Raw genomic sequence first — 24,555 nt, forward strand, 5'->3', positions numbered from 1 at the left:
TTCATTTGGCATTGGGAAAAACACGAGATGAATTGTTACAAAAAGACCCGCTAAAGCAAAAGAACACTCCGTAATGTTCACAACCACATATACTTTGAATTCGCGAAAAGTGGAGGTGTGGTCAAGAAACACTGGCATATTTTATCATCGCACTAGCTTTGCCAGCTGAATTTAAAAATCCACCACTTATTGTGTATAGGAGAGGTCGCAATTTACGCGATAAATTGGTTCATGCCAACTGCCAGCCACGAAAGAAAATCAGCCAGGCTCTTTTACGCCCTCTACCAGATGGTAGCTATAAATGCAGAGGATGCGCACAGTGCAACAATATGAGGAGATGTGAATATTTCTGCCACCCACACACAGGAAAACGGTTTCAAATCAACGATATCATTACGTGTACCACCACCCATGTTATTTACATTATTAAATGTCCATGCTATGTTGGTAAGACCTCCCGCTCTCTCAAACAGAGAATTAGTGAACATAAAAGTTCAATCAGGCGAAACGACAGGGATTATCCAGTCGCAGTACATTTTAATGACCTAAAACATGACATTTTTACCTTTAGATTTTGTGGCATAGAAAAAGTTAAGATATCAGACAGGGGAGGTGATATTAATAATACTCTGAGCAGAAGAGAATGTTTTTGGATTTTCACCCTCCAGACATTATTTCCTAAAGGACTTAATGATGAAATGCCTATGTATGTTATGTTGTGAATTTGAAATATGTCCCTTCTTAAGATTACTCTGATGTTTTTCGTATGATGTACCCAATGATTAATGAAAACTTGCTGTGTCCTCATTGTGGTTTTATGGACGTATTCAATGCGTCTTATTTATACACTTTTGTAGTATTTGTGAAATGCATATTGTTTTGTTTGGAAGCACTTATTTATTTTTCCTTTGCCTCCAACCCCTTTCCATGCGTGGAACGGATGTGGGTGGGGCTAGGTCTACATAGAGGTGCTGTTTTCAGAAAATTCACAAAAGCTCTGACAAAGGCCGTGAGGCCGATACGCTTATTAAATATCAGTGATACTATCAAGAGCAGTGTGCGGGTTCCTTTTTTCCTTCATCCTGTTTCAACTGTTGCCATGCACCTGCAATTAGATTGCTCAGATGTGCGAGTGCCTTTTGTATTTTGCCCCTAGCCCTAAAAAGGTTTTAAGGGGGTGATAAGTTTTCAAAACAAATTTCATTTTTTCAAAATTTGACTCTTGGGTGTTGAATGGTGTTACATTTGCAATATGAAAATCCTTGGTGGAGCGTGCTCGCCATCTATAGGATTTTTGGGGTGTTACACTTGGCATTTGCCATATGAAATGTGCAATATGATTTGGATGAATGTGGACCAAATTGGGTGGTATTGTCATTAGGGTGTATGATTCGTGCGGTGCTGTTACAAATCCCTTTTTGGCCCTGCAGTCTAGCAACGAGACCCATAACATAAATCATGCAAATTATAATAGTGAAACGGTAACAGTGAGAACAAAAACCACAGAGAACTGAAATCTAACACTCAGGGTTTATTTTAAACACACGGTAAAGGGGTGTGAGAAAAGGGGCTGAGCTGGACCCAAGCAAAGAAACAATAAGCCAAAAACACCCCTAAGCTAGACTAGCCTATTTCAATAACAGCTAGCTAACTAACCAAAAATACAGTGGGTGGTCCACCCAGTTCTAACTAGGGTACTTAGACAAAGTATTCCTACGGGTAATGTATGCCCATGGGCGACTTGTCTTGGTACCCCCTTTTCCCACCAAACAAACAAACAGTCAAACAACAAAACAATACTCACAGGATAACCGAACAAATGTGACATGTAGTTGCAAAACAAAAGAGATAAATACAGAGATAGAGCGATGGGGACACAGAGAGAGAGAGAGATTGAGAGAATGAACATAAAAATTGATCTCGGGAGAAAACAACTGACTGGGTTTTTAAACCAAGGGAAAGGGGATGTGATAGGTTGAAGGAAAAGGAACAGGTATCTTCTGTTTGGTGACTGATTGGGGAGTGATGATTGTCACCTGTGAGGAGGAGAAGTAGAGCAAAGAAATACACATACAGGATACACACTCAGGATACCTGTATCCGTAACAGGTGCCAATATGTTCCCATTCATTTTTGTCCATTTCATGGGGTTCTTCCCTTACTTAGCAGAAAAACACCCCCAAAGCATAATGTTTCCACCTCCATGTTTAACGGTGGGGATGGTGTTCTTGGGGTCATAGGCAGCATTCCTCCTCCTCCAAACACAGCGAGTTGAGTTGATGTCAAAGAGCTCCATTTTGGTCTCATCTGACTACAACACTTTCACCAGTTGTCCTCTGAGTAATTCAGATGTTCATTGGCAGACTTCAGATGGGCATGTACATGTATATGTATTCTTGAGCAGGGGGACCTTGCGGGCGCTGCAGGATTTCAGTCCTTCATGGCGTAGTGTGTTACCAATTGTTTTCTTGGTGACTATGGTCCCAGCTGCCTTGAGATCATTGACAAGATCCTCCCGTGTAGTTCTGGGCTGATTCCTCACCGTTCTCATGATCATTGCAACTCCACTTGCATGGAGCCCCAGGCCGAGGGAGATTGACAGTTATTTTGTGTTTCTTCCATTTGTGAATAATCGCACCAACTGTTGTCACCTTCTCACCAAGCTGCTTGGCGATGGTCTTGTAGCCCAGTCCAGCCTTATGTAGCTCTACAATCTTGTCCATGACATCCTTGGAGAGCTCTTTGGTCTTGGCCATGGTGGAGAGTTTGGAATCTGATTGCTTCTGTGGACAGGTGTCTTTTATACAGGTAACAAGCTGAGATTAGGAGCACTACCTTTAAGAGTGTGCTCCTAATCTCAGCTCGTTACCTGTATAAAAGACACCTGGGAGCCAGAAATCTTTCTGATTGAGAGGGGGTCAAATACTTATTTCCCTCATTAAAATGCAAATCATGGAACTGACGGACATGGAACTGACGGATCCCGATCTGGACGTCCGCGGGTGGCCAGCAGGTTGTCCAGCCGGATGGACAGGTCCACCAGCTGGTCGAATGTAAGGGTGGTGTCCCTGCAGGCCAGCTCCCGACGGACATCCTCACACAGACTGCACCGGTAATGGTCGATCAGGGCCCTGTCATTCCATCCCGCGCCGGCGGCCAGGGTTTCTGAAGTCCAAAGCAAAGTCCTGTGCTCTCCTCGTCCCCTGCCTTAGGTGAAACAAGCGTTCCCCCACCACTCTACCCTCGATCGGATGGTCGAAAACCAGATGAAATCCTCATAGTGGTCCGCCGCGTCGTCCTCTCCCCAGACGGCGTTGGCCCACTCCAGAGCCAATCCAGAGCCTTCCCGGATAGACAGCAGATGAGGGCTCGCTCTCACATCCCGAAGGAGCCAGGTGGACGGTCGCCAGGTAGAGCTCCAGCTGGAGTAGGAACCCCTGGCACCCGGCAGCAGTCCCATCCCACTGGGACCAGGTGAAAGAGGGGTGGACAGCGGTGTGGGTTATTATGACAATGCTGGACAACCTCCTCTCTCCCATCGTTTGCAGCACGCGATCCATGGCTGTGCCGAGATTATGCAACATGGTCGCATGCTGCTGGACACGCTCCTCTACTAACAAAGGAGGGCTTTGTGCACCTGCTGACTCCATTTTCGTGGTGCGTGTTTCTGTAAGGCATCTATGTGTAGCAGGTAAGACGGAGTCAGGCTCCGGACACAGAGATGAGTAATTCACGTAACTTTACTCAAAACAACAAATATTCCAAGAAGGAAAATAATCAAGCTCACAAATACAGACCAAATTACAATGAACAAACACGCACAAAACCATGGGGGAACCAGAGGGTTAAATAAGGAACATATAATTATGGGAATGGAAACCAGGTGTGTACAATGAAGACAAAACAAATGGAAAATGAAAAGTGGATCGGTGGCGGCTAGAAAACCGGTGACGTTGATCGCCGAACGCCACCCGAACAAGGAGAGGGACCAACTTTGGCGGAAGTCGTGACAGTTTGTTTATTCCATGTGTAACTCTGTGTTGTTGTATGTGTCGAACTGCTTTGCTTTATCTTGGCCAGGTCGCAGTTGTAAATGAGAACTTGTTCTCAAGTAGCCTACCTGGTTAAATAAAGGTGAAAAAATAACTAAATAAAAAATAAAGGCCAAATTCAATATTTTATCAAATATTTTTTTATATATATATTTTTGATAGAATCCTTGGCAGTAAGAATACTTGGCAGTTAGATCCTTGGCAGTTAGATCCTTGGCAGTTAGAATCCTTGGCAGTTAGAATCCTTGGCAGTTAGAATCCTTGGCAGTAAGAATCCTTGGCAGTTAGATCCTTGGCAGTAAGAAACCTTGGCAGTTAGAATCTTTGGCAGTTAGAATCCTTGGTAGTTAGAATCCTTGGCAGTAAGAATCATTGGCAGTAAGAATCTTTGCTAGTAAGACTCCCTCGTAGTAAAAATCCTTCCAGAATAATTCCAGGTATTTTGTCCAAAATCAGGTTGTAGGTTTGGTGTTTTCATTTGGAGTGAAGGTTGTTGTGGAAGGTAATATACTGTATATGTCCTTGTAAAAAAACATGGAAGTTTACCTAACTCTAAAACTATATTTTTGTAAAATAATGCTGAAAGATTCAGGAGCTCATCTTCTCATGACCTTCTCTCTATCTCTTTCTCTCAGATCTCTCTCTTCCAGCCTCTCTGAGTGTCAGTCCTGACAGATCTCAGTTCTTTGAATATGAGTCTGTCTCTCTGAGCTGTGAGGTTCAGGGGAACTCTGCTAGATGGAGAGTGGTGAGGAACACAGAGAGAGGAATCCTTTCAGAGTGTAATACTGACTGGGGAAAACAACAAGGGTCTTCATGCATCGTGTCACTAATACCATCAGACAGTGGAGTGTACTGGTGTGTGTCTGGGTCTGGAGAACACAGCAATGCTGTCAACATCACAGTACATGGTATGTCCACAAACACCATCTACTAACATTATAGTGTTTAGTGGTTCATCTGGTTTCAGATAGCTGATGTTATGTTTATATATTATGTTTATATTATATACAGCTGGTGCTGTGATCCTGGAGAGACCTGTTTATATATTATATACAGCTGGAGCTGTGATCCTGGAGAGACCTGTTTATATATTATATACAGCTGGAGCTGTGATCCTGGAGAGACCTGTTTATATATTATATACAGCTGGTGCTGTGATCCTGGAGAGACCTGTTTATAAATTATGTTTATATATTATATACAGCTGGTGCTGTGATCCTGGAGAGACCTGTTTATATATGATGTTTATATATTATATACAGCTGGAGCTGTGATCCTGGAGAGACCTGTTTATATATGATGTTTATATATTATATACAGCTGGTGCTGTGATCCTGGAGAGACCTGTTTATATATGATGTTTATATATTATATACAGCTGGAGCTGTGATCCTTGGGAGCCAGAATCTGAATCTGGTGTAGACTGGTAGAACAAATCAAAGTTTAACTCAGATGTGATACTTTGGAATATATTACAATAGTACAGCTATCAGACAGATCTTCTCTCTCTTTCAAGTCAATTTAAGGGGGCTTTATTGGCATGGGAAACATATGTTAACATTTCCAAAGCAAGTGAAACAGATCATAAACAAAAGGAAAATAAACAATTAAAAAATGTACAGTAAACATTACACTCACAAATGTTACAAAGGAATAGAGACATTTAAATTGTCATTATGGGCAAATGGTTAAAGTACAAAAGGGAAAATGAATAAACATAAATATGGGTTGTATTTACAATGGTGTTTGTTCTTCACTGGTTGACCTTTTCTTGTGGCAACAGGTCACACATCTTGCTGCTGTGATGTCACACTGTGGTATTTCACCCAGTAGATATGGGAGTTTATCAAAATAGGGTTTGTTTTTGAATTATTTGTGGGTCTGTGTAATCTGAGGGAAATATGTGTCTCTAATATGGGCATATATTGGGCAGGAGGTTAGGAAGTGCAGCTCAGTTTCCACCTCATTTTGTGGGCAGTGTGCACATAGCCTGTCTTCTCTTGAGAGCCAGGTCTGCCTATGACGGCCTTTCTCAATAGCAAGGCTATGCTCACTGAGTCTGTACCTAGTAAAAGCTTTCCTTAAGTTTGGGTCAGTCCCAGTGGTCAGGTATTCTGCCACTGTGTACTCTCTGTTTAGGGACAAATAGCATTCTAGTTTACAATTTTGTTTTGTTAATTCTTTCCAATGTGTCAAGTAGTTATCTTTTTGTTTTCTCATGATTTGATTGGGTATAATTGTGTGTGTCTTGCTCTCTCTTTCTCAGATCTCTCTGTTCCAGCCTCTCTGAGTGTCAGTCCTGACAGATCTCAGTTCTTTGAATATGAGTCTGTCTCTCTGAGCTGTGAGGTTCAGGGGAACTCTACTGGATGGAGAGTGGTGAGGAACACATCGAGAGGAATCCTTTCAGAGTGTAATACTGACTGGGGAAAACAACAAGGGTCTTCATGCATCATGTCACTAATAACATCAGACAGTGGAGTGTACTGGTGTGTGTCTGGGTCTGGAGAACACAGCAATGCTGTCAACATCACAGTACATGGTATGTCCACAAACACCATCTACTAACATTATAGTGTTTAGTGGTTCATCTGGTTTCAGATAGCTGATGTTATGTTTATATATGATGTTTATATATTATTATTATTATTATATATTATATACAGCTGGAGCTGTGATCCTGGAGAGCCCTGCCCTTCCTGTGACTGGGGGAGATTCTGTGACTCTGCGCTGCAGATATCAGGGAACTTCCTCTAACCTCACAGCTGTTTTCTACAAAGATGGATCCCTCATCAGGACTGAGACTACAGGAGAGATGACCATCCCTGCAGTATCCAAGTCAGATGAAGGACTCTACAAGTGTACCAACTCTGAAGGAGAATCACCAGAGAGCTGGATGACTGTGACAGGTGAGAATATGACAAACCTTGTCATTCAGATTGTCTGGTTCTTTTTACTCTGTTGAGTGATACTAAAACCTGCATTATAAACTGGGTGGTTATGAATGCTGAAAGCCCTGGGTATGAAGGGTATACCAAAACATGTATTTTTACACTGAAAGATTCAGGAGCTCATCTCCTCATGACCTCGCTGTCTTTCTTTATCAATTGAATGGGCTTTATTGGCATGAGAAACACGTTTACATTGCCAAAGCAAGTGAAATAGATAATAAACAAACATGAAATAAACAAAAAGTGAAAAGTAAACATTACACTCAAACAAGTTAAAAAATAGAGACATTTCAAATGTTGTAACGATGTGCAAATAGTTAAACTACAAAAGGGTAAATAAATAAACATGTGTTGTATTTATAAAGGTGTTTGTTCTTCACTAATTTCCCTTTTCTGTGGCAACAGGTCACAAATCTTGCTGCTGTGATCAAACACTGTGGTATTTCACCCAGTAGATATGGGAGTTTATCAAAATTTTGGGGTTCTGTGTAATATATGTTTTTCTATGGTCATACATTTGGTAGGAGGTTAGGAAGTGCAGTTCAGTTTCCACCTCATTTTGTGGGCAGTGTTGCACATAGCCTGTCTTCTCTTGAGAGCCAGGTCTGCCTACAGCAGCCTTTCTCAATACCAAGGCTATGCTCACTGAGTCTGTACATAGTCAAAGCTTCCCTTAATTTTGGGCCCGTCACAGTGGTCAGGTGTTCTGCCACTGTGTACTCTCTGTTTAGGGCAAAATAGCATTCTAGTTTGCTTTTTATTTTGCTAGTACTTTCCAATGTGTCAAGTAAATCTTTTTGTGTTCTCATGATTTGGTTGGGCCTAATTGTGTTGCTGTCCTGGGGCTCTGTGGGGTCTGTTTGTGAACAGAGCTCCAGGACCACCTTGCTTAGGGGACTCTTCTCCAGGTTCATCTCTCTATAGGCGTTAACTTTTGTCTTGACTCTCTCCTTGGTTCAAAGGTGCTGGATCAGCTAGGCCAATGGCTGACAGATAGATAGAGAGAGAGATTGTATCTCTCTCTCCTAGGGGAGTTGGCCTGGTTTCATGACTTCATGAACCGGATCGTAAATACCTTGCAGAAACTCTCCCTTTTGGCTCTGCAGTATTGGGAAATAAATCCTTTGTGTTACAGAAGAGCCCAAAACTTCAAACAACGGACACTGGGACAACAACATCCAAATGAGGGATGGAATATGGGAAATTAATATGGGGAATTCGTCCCACCTACGCAACAGCCAGTGTAATCCAGTGGCGTGATTTTCAAATACCTTAAAAATCCTATTACTTCAATTTCTCAAACATATGACTATTTTACAGCTATTTAAAGACAAGACTCTCGTTAATCTAACCACACTGTCCGATTTCAAAAAGGCTTTACAACGAAAGCAAAACATTAGATTATGTCAGCAGAGTACCCAGCCAGAAATAATCAGACACCCATTTTTCAAGCTAGCATATAATGTCACAAAAACCCAGAAGACAGCTAAATGCAGCACTAACCTTTGATGATCTTCATCAGATGACAACCCTACGACATTATGTTATACAATACATGCATGTTTTGTTCAATCAAGTTCATATTTATAAAAAAAAAACAGCTTTTTACATTAGCATGTGACGTTCAGAACTAGCATACCCCCCCGCAAACTTCCGGGGATTTACTAACAATTTACTAAATTACTCACGATAAACGTTCACAAAAAGCATAACAATTATTTTAAGAATTATAGATACAGACCTCCTCTATGCACTCGATATGTCCGATTTTAAAATAGCTTTTTGGTGAAAGCACATTTTGCAATATTCTAAGTACATAGCCCAGGCATCACGGGCTCGCTATTTAGACACCCGGCAAGTTTAGCACTCACCATAATCATATTTACTATTATAAAAGTTTGATTACCTTTTGTTGTCTTCGTCAGAATGCACACCCAGGACTGCTACTTCAATAACAAATGTTGGTTTGGTCCAAAATAATCCATCGTTATATCCGAATAGCGGCGTTTTGTTCGTGCGTTCCAGACACTATCCGAAATAGTAAAGAAGTGTCACGCGCATGGCGCAATTCGTGACAATAAAATTCTAAATATTCCATTACCGTACTTCGAAGCATGTCAACCGCTGTTTAAAATCAATTTTTACGACATTTTTCTCGTAGAAAAGCGATAATATTCTGACAGGGAATCTCCTTTTCGGCAAACAGAGGAAAAAAATCCCAAAGGCGGGGCGGTCGGGGTCACGCGCATAAGCCAGTGTCCCTTGATCGGCCACTTGAGAAAGGCGATAATGTGTTTCAGCCTGGGGCTGGAATGACGACATTCTGTTTTTTCCCGGGCTCTGAGCGCCTATGGACGACGTGGGAAGTGTCACGTTAGAGCAGAGATCCTTAGTAAATGATAGAGATGGAAAAGAAGTTCAACAAATGGTCAGACAGGCCACTTCCTGTAAAGGAATCTCTCAGGTTTTGACCTGCCATTTGAGTTCTGTTATACTCACAGACACCATTCAAACAGTTTTAGAAAATTTAGGGTGTTTTCTATCCATATGTAATAAGTATATGCATATTCTAGTTACTGGGTAGGAGTGGTAACCAGATTAAATCGGGTATGTTTTTTATCCAGCCGTGTCAATACTGCCCCCTAGCCCTAACAGGTTAAAATGGTGTCATAGGGGATGTTTCGAAGGGTTAACCTCTATGGGCTAGGTGGGACGCTAGCGTCCCCCCCGTGGTGCACTCCATCAACAGCAGGTGCATTTCAAGAGCGTCAAATTTGAAACCAAATAAATGTCAAAATTCAAATTTTTCAAACATACAACTATCTTACACCCTTTGAAAGATAAACATCTCCTTAATCTAACCACGTTGTCCGATTTCAAAAAGGTTTTACGGCGAAAGCATAAAGTTAGATTATGTTAGGAGAGTACATTGACAATAGCTGTGTGTAATGTTTTGTCAATTCAAAGACAGGGTCACCAAAACCATAAAACCAGCTAAAATGATGCACTAACCTTTTACAATCTCCATCAGATGACACTCCTAGGACATTATGTTAGACAATGCATGCATTTTTAGTTCTATCAAGTTCATATTTATATCCAAAAACAGCGTTTTACTATGGCATTGATGTTGAGGAAATCGTTTCCCTCCAATAACCGGCAGTCAAGTCAGCACCACAAATTAAATAATTAAAATTAGAAAACATTGGTAAAATATTATATTGTCATTTAAAGAATTATAGATTTACATCTCTTGAACGCAATCAACTTGCCAGATTTAAAAATAACCTTACTGGGAAATCACACTTTGCAATAATCTGAGCACTGCGCCCAGAAAAATACGCGTTGCGATACAGACTAGCCGCCATGTTGGGGAGATCTAAAATCGAAAATACTATGTAAATAATCCATTACCTTTGATTCTCTTCATCAGATGTCACTTCCAGGTATCACAGGTCCATAACGAATGTAGTTTTGTTCAAAAAAGCTCATCATTTATGTCCAAAAATCTCCGTCTTGTTAGCACATGATCTAAGCCCGCCGGACTTCACTTCATGAACGAGGGGAAAAAAATATATTTACGTTCGTTCAAACATGTCAAACGTTGTATAGCATAAATCATTAGGGCCTTTTTTAACCTGTTAGGGCTAGGGGCAGCATTGACACGGCTGGATAAAAAACATACCCGATTTAATCTGGTTACCACTCCTACTCAGTAACTAGAATATGCATATACTTATTACATATGGATAGAAAACACCCTAAATTTTCTAAAACTGTTTGAATGGTGTCTGTGAGTATAACAGAACTCAAATGGCAGGTCAAAACCTGAGAGATTCCTTTACAGGAAGTGGCCTGTCTGACCATTTCTGGAACTTCTTTGCCATCTCTATCATTTACTAAGGATCTCTGCTCTAACGTGACACTTCCCACGTCGTCCATAGGCTCTCATAGCCCGGGAAAAAGAGAATGTCGTCATTCCAGCCCCAGGCTGAAACACATTATCGCCTTTCTCAAGTGGCCCATCAAGAGACACTAGCTTATGCGCGTGACCCCGACCGCCCCGCCTTTGGGATTTTTTCCTCTGTTTGCCGAAAAGGAGATTCCCTGTCGGAATTTTAGCGCTTTTCACGAGAAAAATGACGTAAAATTGATTTTAAACAGCGGTTGACATGCTTCCACGTACGGCAATGGAATACTTTGAATTTTATTGTCAGGAATTGCGCCAAGCGCGCACACTTCTTTACTATTTCGGATAGTGTCTGGAACGCACGAACAAAACGCCGCTATTCGGATATAACGATGGATTATTTTGGACCAAACCAACATTTGTTATTGAAGTAGACGTCCTGGGTGTGCATTCTGACGAAGACAACAAAAGGTAATGACATTTTTATAATAGTAAATATGATTATGGTGAGTGCTAAACTTGCCGGGTGTCTAAATAGCGAGCCCGTGATGCCTGGGCTATCTACTGAGAATATTGCAAAATGTGCTTTCACCAAAAGCTATTTTAAAATCGGACATATCGAGTGCATAGAGGAGGTCTGTATCTATAATTCTTAAAATAATTGTTATGCTTTTTGTGAACGTTTATCGTGAGTAATTTAGTAAAATGTTAGCGAATTCCCCGTAAGTTTGCGGGGGGTATGCTAGTTCTGAACGTCACATGCTAATGTAAAAAGCTGGTTTTTGATATAAATATGAACTTGATTGAACAAAACATGCATGTATTGTATAACATAATGTCCTAGGGTTGTCATCTGATGAAGATCATCAAAGGTGAGTGCTGCATTTAGCTGTCTTCTGGGTTTTGGTGACATTATATGCTGGCTTGAAAAATGGGTGTCTGATTATTTCTGGCTTGGTACTCTGCTGACATAATCTAATGTTTTGCTTTCGTTGTAAAGCCTTTTTGAAATCGGACAGTGTGGTTAGATTAACGAGAGTCTTATCTTTAAATGGCTGTAAAATAGTCATATGTTTGAGAAATTGAAGTAATATGATTTTGAAGATTTTGAAAATCGCGCCACAGGATGGCAGTGGCTGTTACGTAGGTGGGACGAATTCGTCCCGCCGGTCCCATAGAGGTTAACCAGAACATGAATAATATTCAAGGTGGACGAATGCATTCTCTTTTATAACGTATTGGAACGAGGGTACCCAACATGAACTCGCGCGCCAGAGTCTAATCGGCCATCACCGTTCCATGGCTCTTGTTCGGGCAGATCTCACAGTAAAAGACTCAAAACACTTTGTAAAGGCTGGTGACATCTAGTGGAAGCAATAGGAAGTGCCAAAACATTAATCAACCCCTGTGTGTTTCAATGGCATAGGCTTAAAGGTAATTCAACACATCAGGTATCCACTTCCTGTCAGAAAATGTCTCAGGGTTTTGCCTGCCAAATTAGTTCTGTTATACTCACAGACACCATTCAAACAATTTTAGAAACTTTAGGGTGTTTTCTATCCATATATAATAAGTATATGCATATTCTAGTTACTGGGTAGGATTAGTAACCAGATTAAATCGGGTACGTTTTTTTATCCAGCCGTGAAAATACTGCCCCCTAGCCCCAACAGGTTAAAAAGGTCAGATCTTTCCACAACTTCATATGAGTGATTAGGCAACCCTCATGAACTGTAAATCAGTCATTTCTCCAAACAGATGTCAAAGAAAAGCTCTCTCACACACACACACACACACACACACACACACACACACACACACACACACACACACACACACACACACACACACACACACACACACACACACACACACACACACACACACACACACAGCAAGGATGGAGTGACAGAGTGCGGTGCTTAAAGACACAAAGAGCCTGCAATGGCATTACCATAATCTCTAGGCTGTGCCGAGTTCAACGAGATGCCTCGCTTGACTGTAGCTCGCTCGGCCTGAGCGCAGCGACCTTGAAAAAAAGTAGGCCCATAATGAAGCCTGGCCCTAAATTTCAAGTGCTTTTGGGTGACAGCGAGAGAACCGTTAGGGTTAGAAGCACAATTCGACCTCAGGAATGTTCCTGAGGTCCTCCTGATCTGTGCAAGCATAACCTTGACCACGTGGCATTAACCCTTAACAGTTAAAAGAAGGTGTTTAAATCTCACAGTTTGCAATGACTTCTCTCCCCATAGGAATACATTGCCTATTCCCCTTAATTCAACCTGAAGCCTATGTGGGTTATGAATGCCTTATGAACCTGTCTTCGATAACAATCCATCAGGCTACTGTGAGGTCTACCTGTGTCGATTCTAAGCTTCCTGGAGCAACCGGAAGTTGTTAAAAACACCCTAAAGGTGTTTTGATATAACCAACCTACAGATTGTGAAAATTACTCAATTCAACCCTGTTTAGATCAGTCAATTCTTAACGTAAAGACTTAAAACTCAGGATTCTGTGAAAGCCTACCCCAATGACAATGTGTGTTGATTCTAAGCTTCCTGGAGCAACCGGAAGTTGTTAAAAACACCCTAAAGGTGTTTTGATATAACCAACCTACAGATTGTGAAAATCACTGAATTCAACCCTTTGTAGATCAGTCAATTCTTAACGCAAAGACTTAAAACTCAGTATTATGTGAAAGCCTACCCCAATGACAACGTGTGTCGATTCTAAGCTTCCTGGAGCAACCGGAAGTGCCTTAAATTGGTGTCAAAGTAGCTGTTTTGAAGCGTTAAAGTCAAATCTTTCCAAAACTTCATATGTGTGACTAGGTAACCCTCATGAATTGTAAAAAAGTCATTTATCCCATTATATTTGCAAAAAAACGAACACACACACACAGCTAGGCCATAGTGACACAGTGTGGGGCTTAGAGGCTTACAGTGCCTGCAATAGTTACTTTCGTTCGAACGATCAAAGAACCGTCAGACCTAGAGCTCTGAAACTCTAGAAACCTGTTCTAGAGCTCAAGTCGATAGTGCACAGTGAATTATGTGGCTCTAAAAGGTTCTCAGACCAAGAAACAGCCTCGTACATTTTCAATATGTTCAATTCATTTTGACCATCACGAAAATGGCGACATTTAGAAATGTCCCAGTGTCGCAAGACTAGGTGTATTGAAACCACCTTGGCCCATAGATTCGGACCCCATCGTTTCTGTCCGATAGCTCATTCAAGGACCCTGTAGCAACGCCCGGAAAAGTGGATTTTCAGCACCAATTAAGGTCGTTGCTCGGGCACCGAATGACCTATCAAGCCGAAACTTGGGATTCGGGGTTGTCTCACATAGGCCTACACATAATGTCAGAGCTGGACCCGCAGCTAGAACGTAACTACCTGGTTTTATGTTTTTTTATAGTTTAAACTGAAGGCGCTTTGAATTATTGGCCTGCTATTGAATTATGTGATAATTGGCTTCTAAATGAGTTGGAAAAAGTGGATTTGGTGTCAGATGGTATCAGTTTGGTGTCAGAATGACATCTAATTGACAGATGGACGCTGACTTGCTGGGTGACGAGCGATGGAGAGGAACCAGAGTCACTGCCCGGCCATCCCAAGTTCATCGGGCCAGTGAATTATGCATTTCTGCAGTATTTTTGAGCATGTCATATTCGTGATGGTAATGGTCATTTTGGACATTTTCAAAAACTTTAAAAAACAACAGATTCCCACTTCTCCCTCATCATACATGACAAGTAGACCATCTGCGTTGATTCATGGCTTAACATAGGGCTATATATCATTTGGGCAGTATAAATGCCATCTGGACATGGTTCACCGACTTTTGGGTTTGGAAACCGACTTCCTATGATCGTACATGGCAAATGGACAAACATCCTGATTTGGCACATTCAATACTTTCATTCATGTATAATTGACAAGAAAATAACTGGACATTTCATTTGGACATTTCTTATGGCATTTGGCAAAAAAAGGAAAAAAAAGTCACTTGACTTCCTATGAAATCATATTGCAAATGGACAAAACATATGCCTTATGTACAAGCAAAAACAACCAAAAAAATGATGTCAATAAAATATGTCAAAAGTATGTTCATACAGCTCTTATACATGTGTAATTGACAAAAAATGGAAAGAATTTCGAAAAACGGTCCAGAAGGCACTTTTTTAAGGGGGTGATAAGTTTTCGGGAAAAAAAACATTTTTCCAAAATTTGACTCTTGGGTGTTGACTTGTTACATTTGCAATATGAAAATCCACGGTGGAACGCGCTCGCCATCTTTAGGATTTTTGGGGTGTGACACTTGGCATTTGCCATATGAAATTTGCAATATGATTTGGATGAATGTGGACCAAATTGGGTGGTATTGTCATTAGGGTGTATAATTCGATGCGGTGCCAATATGTTCCCATTCATTTTTGTCCATTTCCCTTACTATCCAAATCTACTAATTATATGCATATTCTAGCTTTTGGGCCTGCGTAGCAGGCATTTTACTTTGGGCATGCTTTTCATCCAAGCTACTCAATAATGCCCCCCCTTTCCCAAAGGAAGGTTTGGGAATCACTTCCTTTTAGGTGGTTGTAGAATTTAACGTCTCTTTTCTGGATTTTGATAATTAGCGGGTATCTGCCAAATTCTACTCTGCATGCACTATTTGGTGTTTTATGTTGTACACGGAGGACATTTTTGCAGAATTCTGCATGCAGAGTCTTACTGTGGTGTTTGTCCCATTTTGTGAATTCTTGGTTGGTGAGTGGACCCCAGACCGCACAACCATAAAGGGCAATGGGTTGTATAACTGATTCAAGTATTTTTAGCCAGATCCTAATTGGTATGTCAAATCTTATGTTCCTTTTGATGGCATAGAATCCTTTATTGCCTTGTCTCTAAGATTTTTCTGTGGAAGTTACCTGTGGCGCTGATGTTTAGGCTGAGGTATGTATAGTATTTTGTGTGCTATAGGGCAACGGTGTCTAGATGGAATTTGTATTTGTGGTCCTGGTAACTGGACATTTTTTGGAATACCATTATGTTTGTCTTACTGAGATTTACTGTCAGAGCCTAGGTCTGACAGAATCTGTGCAGAAGATCTATAGTAGGTGCTGCTGTAGATCCTCCTTGGTTGGTGACAGAAGCATCAGCAAACAGTAGATATTTGACTTCAGTTTCTAGTAGGGTGAGGCTGGGTGCTGAACACTGTTCTAGTGCCAATTCAATGATATGTTGAAGAGGGTGGGGCTTAATCTGCATCCTTATCTTAACCAACAGCTCTGTGGAAAGAAATATGTGTTTTTTGCCAATTTTAACTGCGCACTTGTTGTTTGTTTAACTGGATTTTATAATGTGTGTTTTTCACCTAACACCACTTTCTATCAATTTGTATAGCAGACCCTAATTCCAAATTGAGTCAAAAGCTTTTTGAAGTCAACAAAGCATGACTTTGTTGGTTTGTTCGTTAGTCATTTAGGGTGTGCAGGGTGAATACGTGGTCTGGTGTACAGTAATTTGATATTAGGGAGGGAATGCTGTCACCTCCAGGTAGGTGTTTGTCCCCCTGTGTGCTGAGGGTGTCAGGTTCTTGTCCAGGTCTGGCATTTAGGTCGCCACAGACTAGTTTCTCTGGGCCTGGAAATGGTTGATCTCCCCCCTCTAGGATGGAGAAGTGGTCTTCATTAAAGTATGTGGATTCTATTGGGGGGATATAGGTAGCACACAGGAGGACATTTTTCTCTGAGTCAATTTCCTTATTAATTTCTAGCCAGATGTAAAATGTTCCTGTTTTGACAAATTTAATAGAGTGGGTTATGTCTGCTCTATATCAAATTAGCATACCCCCTGAGTCTCTTCCCTATTTCACAGCTGGTAGTTTGGTGGTTGGGACTACCAGCTCTCTGTAACCTAGGGGGAAACCAGCGGATCCATCTCCTCTATACAATCCATCTCCTCTATACCTTAGCCTATATAGTGATTGGCCAAGGTTTGCTTGGGGTGGTCTTCGCTGGTTGGGGTGGGGCTGGTGAGGCTGGGGTCTGGGTGTAGGTCCTCTTGGCGTGGGTTTTCTCAGTGCAGGTCCTTCAGGAGGGGGTCTTACAGGTCTGGGAGGGTGTCTCGCTGGTCTGGCTTGGGTGTCCGTTGCTCTGTTGCTCCTGTGTGAGGTGCTGGGTCTACGGTTGAGGGTGACGTCCTTCAGGGTCCTGGCAAAAGTTGGGATTGCTGCGTTGTAGAGGTGGACCTGGCCATAAAGGCTGTTCGAGTCCAGGGTGGAGTGGTGGCCAGGTAGACATTAGGTTGAGGCACAGTCATGGGAAATGCTTGCAATAACCTGCTGTATGATGGCAGGGGGAAAGTATTTTCATGGTAACAGGGTGGGAAAAAAAGTGGAAGAAGATTTTTAAATCACTCCCTTGAGTTCTGTGAACACCCTTTCCTGCTGGGCCCTCAGGTTGTTTGTACCCGTATGAAATTATGATGTGGCTGGGGGACCCTAGTCTGTCCTCTGACAACAGCTCCAGGGGCCTAGTGTTTGGGCACCAGAGTTTAGCCACCTTGTGTTTGGGAAAATTATTAAATTATTATTCCCTTGAATGTATTTTCCATTTGAGTCAATGAGGAGCACAATCTCTGGCTTTTGTGTTTACTCAGTGGATGTGTGGGGTTTGTTATTGGGGGAGCTGCCAGGGGGAGACTGTGCGGTCTATTTTGTTGGTGTGTCATGTGTTGTTTGTTTGGTGTTGAGGCTGTGGTCCGGGTCTGAGGTGGGCTGTTCTGCTGGCTTCTCTGGAGGAGTGTTCTGCTCTGTCACACCTCAGCTTTCTCACCTCTTCCTTCAGTGCTGTTATCTGTTTATGTTATCTGAGTCTGTTGCTCTGTTAGCTGTGCCATGTGTTCCTTTCTCTCCTCCTTCACTGCTGTTAGCTGGGCCATGTGTTCCTCTCCGCCTTCACTGATGTTAGCTGTTCCATGTGTTTCTCTCTCTCCTCAAGTTCTCTCACCTCAGTCTGTAGAGCAGCCAGCTCTCTCCATCTTCTGCCCTCCGGGTCTTGTTGGGGGATGGTGTTGTTGTGCTGGTCTGTTTTGTGGGTCTGTTGTCTGGATTGTGTGGACTAGCTCTCTGAGCTCCACCATGTTTCTCCTGCTCTGTGAATTTATCCCTCTCAATGATGGAGGAGCAGTGCAGTTGTGGGACCAGGGTGTGTTAAGTGCTGGGTGGGGTGACTATTCTTGTCTGCAGGACAGTTTGAAGAGGTGTGATCAGACTCACTCAGGATGGGGAGTCGTCACAGAGCTTTTTCTGCTGTGTTCTCACTTTGATCCCGTAAAAGTCCTGCTGGAACTGCTTGGGGATGCACTGCACCATTACTTTTGTACTTATTCCGTGCAGTGTTATTTTTAATATCCAAGGGGTACTGTACTGTGATGACATCTGCATAGGGATAAGCCATGGGGGCTTCAAAGGCCTCTGCATTTGGCTTTGAAACTCTCCTGCCATTGTTAAGCTCAGGAGTTTTCTCACTTCACACCAGTGTTAATTGAAGTTGCAGGTAGGTCTGTTTTGTCCTAGCATAGTATACTTATTTTCTACGCTTTATATAACAAAATTACCTAGAGATTATTATATTTTAATTTTAGCCTTCAGAAGTATCTTCAGACTGAACTTTACTGACTCAGTTTTGGGTTGGATGGTATTTCCAAGTTCCGCTGTGTTTCTTATGCAGGTTTTGGTTTGTTAGAAGGTTTTTCTTGATAGTCCTTAGTAATAATCCATTCTGATCATTTTGTCCAAAATCAACGTTTTAGGTATGGAATTTGATTTGGTTTGAAAGTTTTGATGTGGAAGGTATTATGCTGTATAATTCCTTGTGAAAAAAATATGTTTATCTACATTTATCCAACTATAATTCTAGTTTTGCAGAAGAACTCAATCTCTCTCTCTCTCTCTCTCTCTCTCTCTCTCCTGCTCCTCTTTTTCTCAGATCTCTCAGATCTCTCTCTTCCAGCCTCTCTGATTGTGAGTCCTGACAGATCTCAGTTCTTTGAATATGAGTCTGTTTCTCTGAGCTGTGAGGTTCAGGGGAACTCTGCTGGATGGAGAGTGGTGAGGAACACAACGAGAGGAATCCTTTCAGAGTGTAATACTGACTGGGGAAAACAACAAGGGTCTTCATGCATCGTGTCGCTAATACTATCAGACAGTGGAGTGTACTGGTGTGAGTCTGGGTCTGGAGAACACAGCAATGCTGTCAACATCACAGTACATGGTATGTCCACAAACACTATCTACAAACTCAGCAAAAAGAAACGGCTTCTCACTGTCAACTGCGTTTATTTTCAGCGAACTTAACATGTGTAAATATTTCTATGAACATAACAAGATTCAACAACTGAGACATAAACTGAGCAAGTTCTACAGACATGTGACTAACAGAAATGGAATAATGTGTCCCTGAACAAAGGGGGGACAAAATCAAAGTAACAGTCAGTATCTGGTGTGGCCACCAGCTGCATTAAGTACTGCAGTGCATCTCCTCCTCGTTGACTGCGCCAGTTCTTGCAGTGAGATGTTACCCCACTCTTCCACCAGGGCACCTACAAGTTCCCTGACATTTCTGGGGGAATGGCCCTAGCCCTCACCCTCCGATCCAACAAGTCCCATACGTGCTCAATGGGATTGAGATCCGGGATCTTTGCTGGCCATGGCAGAACACTGACATTCCTGTCTTGGAGGAAATCACGCACAAAACGAGCAGTATGGCTGGTGGCATTGTCATGCTGGAGGGTCATGTCAGGATGAGCCTGCAGGAAGGGTACCGCATGAGGGAGGCGGATGTCTTCCCTGTAACGCACAGCGTTGAGATCGCCTGCAATGACAGCAAACTCAGTCCGATGATGCACACACCGCCCCAGACCATGATGGACCCTCCACTTACAAATCGATCCCGCTCCAGAGTACAGGCCTCGGTGTAATGCTCATTCCTTAGAAGATAAACGCGAATCCGACCATCACCCCTGGTGAGACAAAACCGCGACTCATCAGTGAAGACCACTTTTTGGTCCAGCGACGGTGGGTTTGTGCCCATAGGCGACGTTGTTGCCGGTGATGTCTGGTGAGGACCTGCCTTACAACAGGCCTACAAGCCCTCAGTCCAGCCTATCTCAGCCTGTTGCGGACAGTCTGAGCACTAATGGAGGGATTGTGCGTTCCTGGTGTAACTCGGGCAGTTGTTGCCATCCTGTACTGATATGTTGTCCATATACCACACCCCCTCGAGCCTTATTGCTTCAATATGTACTGACATGGTAGTAACATTTCCTACACTGTATTTGCTGTAACTAAACATGCAAATATACTGAACATTTTACATGTATGAACAGAAATCAAAATGTGTGTGTCTCCCTACCTGTAAATGTGCTCATAATACAGGTGTCATTCTTTCTCCAGCTGCAGGTCCAACTCCCATTCCATCTCCAGCAGTCCCAGTGTTGTCCATGTCTCTACCCAGACTGTTGTGTAGTCTACTGGTGGGGTCTCCCTACCTGCTGGTGACCATCATACTGCTGGTGAAATACTGCAGGAGCAGGGCTCAAGGTGAGACCCTGAGACCCTTACCTGTTGTAAATCAGAAATATATCACAAGGACTGACAATACTGTGGATTGAACTGTATCTCTGATTGAACCATGTTGTAGAGTTGATAACTTTTTATATTGTTTTTATTTTTTTAAATTTTATTTCACCTTTATTTAACCTCTTACATCTAGACGTTCCGCTAGCGGAACACCTGCTCCAATATCCAATGATAGGCGTGGCGCGAATTACAAATTCCTCAAAAATACAAAAACTTCAATTTTTCAAACATATGACTATTTCACAGCATTTTAAAGACAAGACTCTCCTTTATCTAACCACACTGTCCGATTTCAAAAAGGCTTTACAGCGAAAGCAAAACATTAGATTATGTCAGCAGAGTACCAAGCCAGAAATAATCAGACACCCATTTTTCAAGCTAGCATATAATGTCACATAAACCCAAACCACAGCTAAATGCAGCACTAACCTTTGATGAACTTCATCAGATGACAATCCTAGGACATTATGTTATACAATACATGCATGTTTTGTTCAATCAAGTTCATATTTATATCAAAAACCAGCTTTTTACATTAGCATGTGACTAGCATGTGACTAGCATTCCCACCGAACACTTCCGGTGAATTTACTAAATTACTCATGATAAACGTTCACAAAAAACATAACAATTATTTAAAGAATTATAGATACAGAACTCCTTTATGCACTCGCTATGTCCGATTTGAAAATAGCTTTTCGGTGAAAGCACATTTTGCAATATTCTGAGTAGATAGCCCGGCCATCACAGGCTAGCTATTTTGACACCCACCAAGTGTGGTACTCACCAAACTCCGATTTACTATTAGAAAAGTTTGAATAACTTTGCTGTTCTTCGTCAGAATGCACTCCCAGGACTTCTACTTCAATAACAAATGTTGGTTTGGTTCCAAATAATCCATAGTTATATCCAAATAGCGGCGTTTTGTTCGTGCGTTCAAGACACTATCTGAAGGGCAAAGAAGGGTGACGCGCCCGACGCGTTTCGCGACAAAAAAATTCAAAATATTCCATTACCGTACTTTCGAAGCATGTCAAAAGCTGTTTAAAATCAATTTTTATGCTATTTTTCTCGTAAAAAAAGCGATAATATTCCGACCGGGAGTCGTTGTTTTCGTTCAAAGAGAGAGAAAGTAAACATGGTGTCGGCTCGTGCACACGCCTCCAGTCTCATTGTCCTCAGATCGACCACTTACAAAATGCGCTACTGTTTTTCAGCCAGGGCCTGCAAAGCCACCATTCATCGTTCTGGCGCCTTCTGAGAGCCTATGGGAGCGTTAGAAAATGTCACGTCATGCCAGAGATCCCCTGTTTTGGTTAGAGATGATCAAGAAGGCCAAGAAAAAGTCAGAGAGAGCGCTTCCTGTTTGGAATCTTCTCAGGTTTTGGCCTGCCAAATGAGTTCTGTTATACTCACAGACACCATTCAAACAGTTTTAGAAACTTTAGGGTGTTTTCTATCCACTATCCAAATCAAACAATTATATGCATATTCTAGCTTCTGAGTTGGTGTAGGAGGCAAATATTTTTTCTAAATTCTCAATACTGCCCCCTAGCCCCAACAGGTTAATGTGAGTCTGGAAGGAGAGTTTACAGTCTAACCAGACACCCAGGTATTTGTAGTTGTCCACATATTCTAAGTCAGAGCCGTCCAGAGTAGTGATGCTGGACGGGCGAGCAGTTGCGGGCAGTGATCGATTGAATAGCATGCATTTAGTTTTACCTGCATTTAAGAGCAGTTGGAGGCCACGGAAGGAGAGTTGTATGGCATTGAAACTCGTTTGGAGGGTTGTTAACCTGTTAGGGCTAGGGGGCAGTATTGACACGGCTGGATAAAAAACATACCCGATTTAATCTGGTTACTACTCCTGCCCAGTAACTAGAATATGCATATAATTATTGGCTTTGGATAGAAAACACCCTAAAGTTTCTAAAACTGTTTGAATGGTGTCTGTGAGTATAACAGAACTCATATGGCAGGCCAAAACCTGAGAAGATTCCATGCAGGAAGTGGCCTGTCTGACAAGTTGTGTTTTATCTTGACTCTTTTTATTGAAGACTGAGGATCTTTGCAATAACGTGACACTTCCTACGGCTCCCATAGGCTCTCAGAGCCCGGGAAAAAGCTGAAGGATATCGAGGCAGGCTCTGGCTGAAACAATTTATCGCGTTTGGATAGTGGCCGATCAGAGTACTGTGGGCTTAGGGGCGTGCCCGAGTCAACCGAATGCTTTATTTTCTTTCCTCTGTTTACCTAAATGCAGATTCCCGGTCGGAATATTATCGCTTTTTACGAGAAAAATGGCATAAAAATGTATTTTAAACAGCGGTTGACATGCTTCGAAGTACGGTAATGGAATATTTAGAATTTTTTGTCACGAATTGCGCCATGCTCGTGACCCTTATTTACACTTCGGATAGTGTCTTGAACGCATCGAACAAAACGCCGCTATTTGGATATAACGATGGATTATTTTGGACCAAACCAACATTTGTTATTGAAGTAGCAGTCCTGGGAGTGCATTCTGACGAAGAACATCAAAGGTAATCAAACTTTTGTAATAGTAAATTGGAGTTTGGTCAGGGCTAAACTTGGTGGGTGTCTAAATAGCTAGCCGTGATGGCTGGGCTATGTACTCAGAATATTGCAAAATGTGCTTTCACCGAAAAGCTATTTTAAAATCGGACACCTCGATTGCACAAAGGAGTTCTGTATCTATAATTCTTAAAATAATTGTTATGTTTTTTGTGAACGTTTATCGTGAGTAATTTAGTAAATTCACCGGAGGTTTGCGGGGGGTATGCTAGTTCTGAACGTCACATGCTAATGTAAAAAAGCTGGTTTTGATATAAATATGAACTTGATTGAACAAAACATGCATGTATTGTATAACATAATGTCCTAGGTGTGTCATCTGATGAAGATCATCAAAGGTTAGTGCTGCATTTAGCTGTCTTCTGGGTTTTTGTGACATTATATGCTAGCTTGAAAAATGGGTGTCTGATTATTTCTGGCTGGGTACTCTGCTGACATAATGTTTTGTTTTCGTTGTAAAGCCTTTTTGAAATCGGACAGTGTGGTTAGATTAACGAGAGTCTTGTCTTTAAAATGGTGTAAAATAGTCATATGTTTGAAAAATTGAAGTTTTTGCATTTTTGAGGTATTTGAATATCGCGCCACGGGATTACACTGGCTGTTGAGTAGGTGGGACGCAAGCGTCCCACCTAGCCCATAGAGGTTAACAGTTTTGGAAAGAGTGTTTTCAGAGTGCTTTCTATCCAATGGTACTAATTATATGCATAACCTAGCTTCTGGGCCTGAGTAACAGGCAGTTTACTTTGGGCACGTCAGACAGGTGGAAATTCAGGATTCTGCCCCCTATCCCGAAGAAGTTGTTTAAAGTGACCAGTGATTGGTTCTCAATGTAGGTAGCAGCCTCTCTGAGTTAGTGATTGCTGTTTAGTAGTCTGATGGCCTTGAGATAGAAGCTGTTTCACAATCTCTCGGCCCCAGCTTAGATGCACCTGTACTGACCTCGCCTTCTGGATAGTGGCGGTGTGAACAGCCAGTGGCTCGGGTGGTTGTTGTCCTTGATGATCTTTTTGGCCTTCCTGTGACATAGGTTGCTGTAGGTGTCATGGAGTGCAGGTAGTTTGCCCCCGGTGATGCATTGTGCAGACCGCACCACCCTCTGGAGAGCCTTGTGGTTGAAGGCGGTGCAGTTGCCGTACCAAGCTGTGATACAGCCAGACAGGATGCTCTCGATTGTGTATCTGTAAAGGTTTGTCAGGGTTTTGGGTGACAAGCCAAATTTCTTCAGCCTCCTGAGGTTGAAGAGGTGCTGTTGCACCTTCTTCACCACACTGTCTGTGTGGGTGGACCATTTCAGTTTGTCTGTGATGTGTACGCCAAAGAACTTAAAACTCCTGTAGGCTGTCTTGTCATTGTTGGTGATCAAGCCCACTACTTTTGTGTCTTCTCCAAACTTGA

At 42.1% G+C, this 24,555-nt stretch overlaps 1 protein-coding gene across 3 annotated transcripts in view; it reads left to right on the plus strand.

Moving 5' to 3' along the window:
- Positions 1-24,555, plus strand: part of LOC106599962 (low affinity immunoglobulin gamma Fc region receptor II-like) — an 87,634-nt gene that overhangs the window by 47,216 nt on the left and 15,863 nt on the right. Inside the window, exons 3-7 of one of the 3 annotated variants that reach the window (XM_045713521.1) lie at positions 4,688-4,963; positions 6,322-6,597; positions 6,722-6,964; positions 18,923-19,198; positions 20,380-20,526. In XM_045713521.1, coding sequence (XP_045569477.1) covers positions 4,688-4,963; positions 6,322-6,597; positions 6,722-6,964; positions 18,923-19,198; positions 20,380-20,526 — 1,218 coding nt within the window. The remainder of the gene's footprint in view (positions 1-4,687; positions 4,964-6,321; positions 6,598-6,721; positions 6,965-18,922; positions 19,199-20,379; positions 20,527-24,555) is intronic. The other 2 variants (XM_045713523.1, XM_045713522.1) reach the window with 2 other exon arrangements.

Source organism: Salmo salar, unplaced genomic scaffold (assembly GCF_905237065.1).
Source record: "Salmo salar unplaced genomic scaffold, Ssal_v3.1, whole genome shotgun sequence".
NCBI classification, from domain to species: domain Eukaryota; kingdom Metazoa; phylum Chordata; class Actinopteri; order Salmoniformes; family Salmonidae; genus Salmo; species Salmo salar.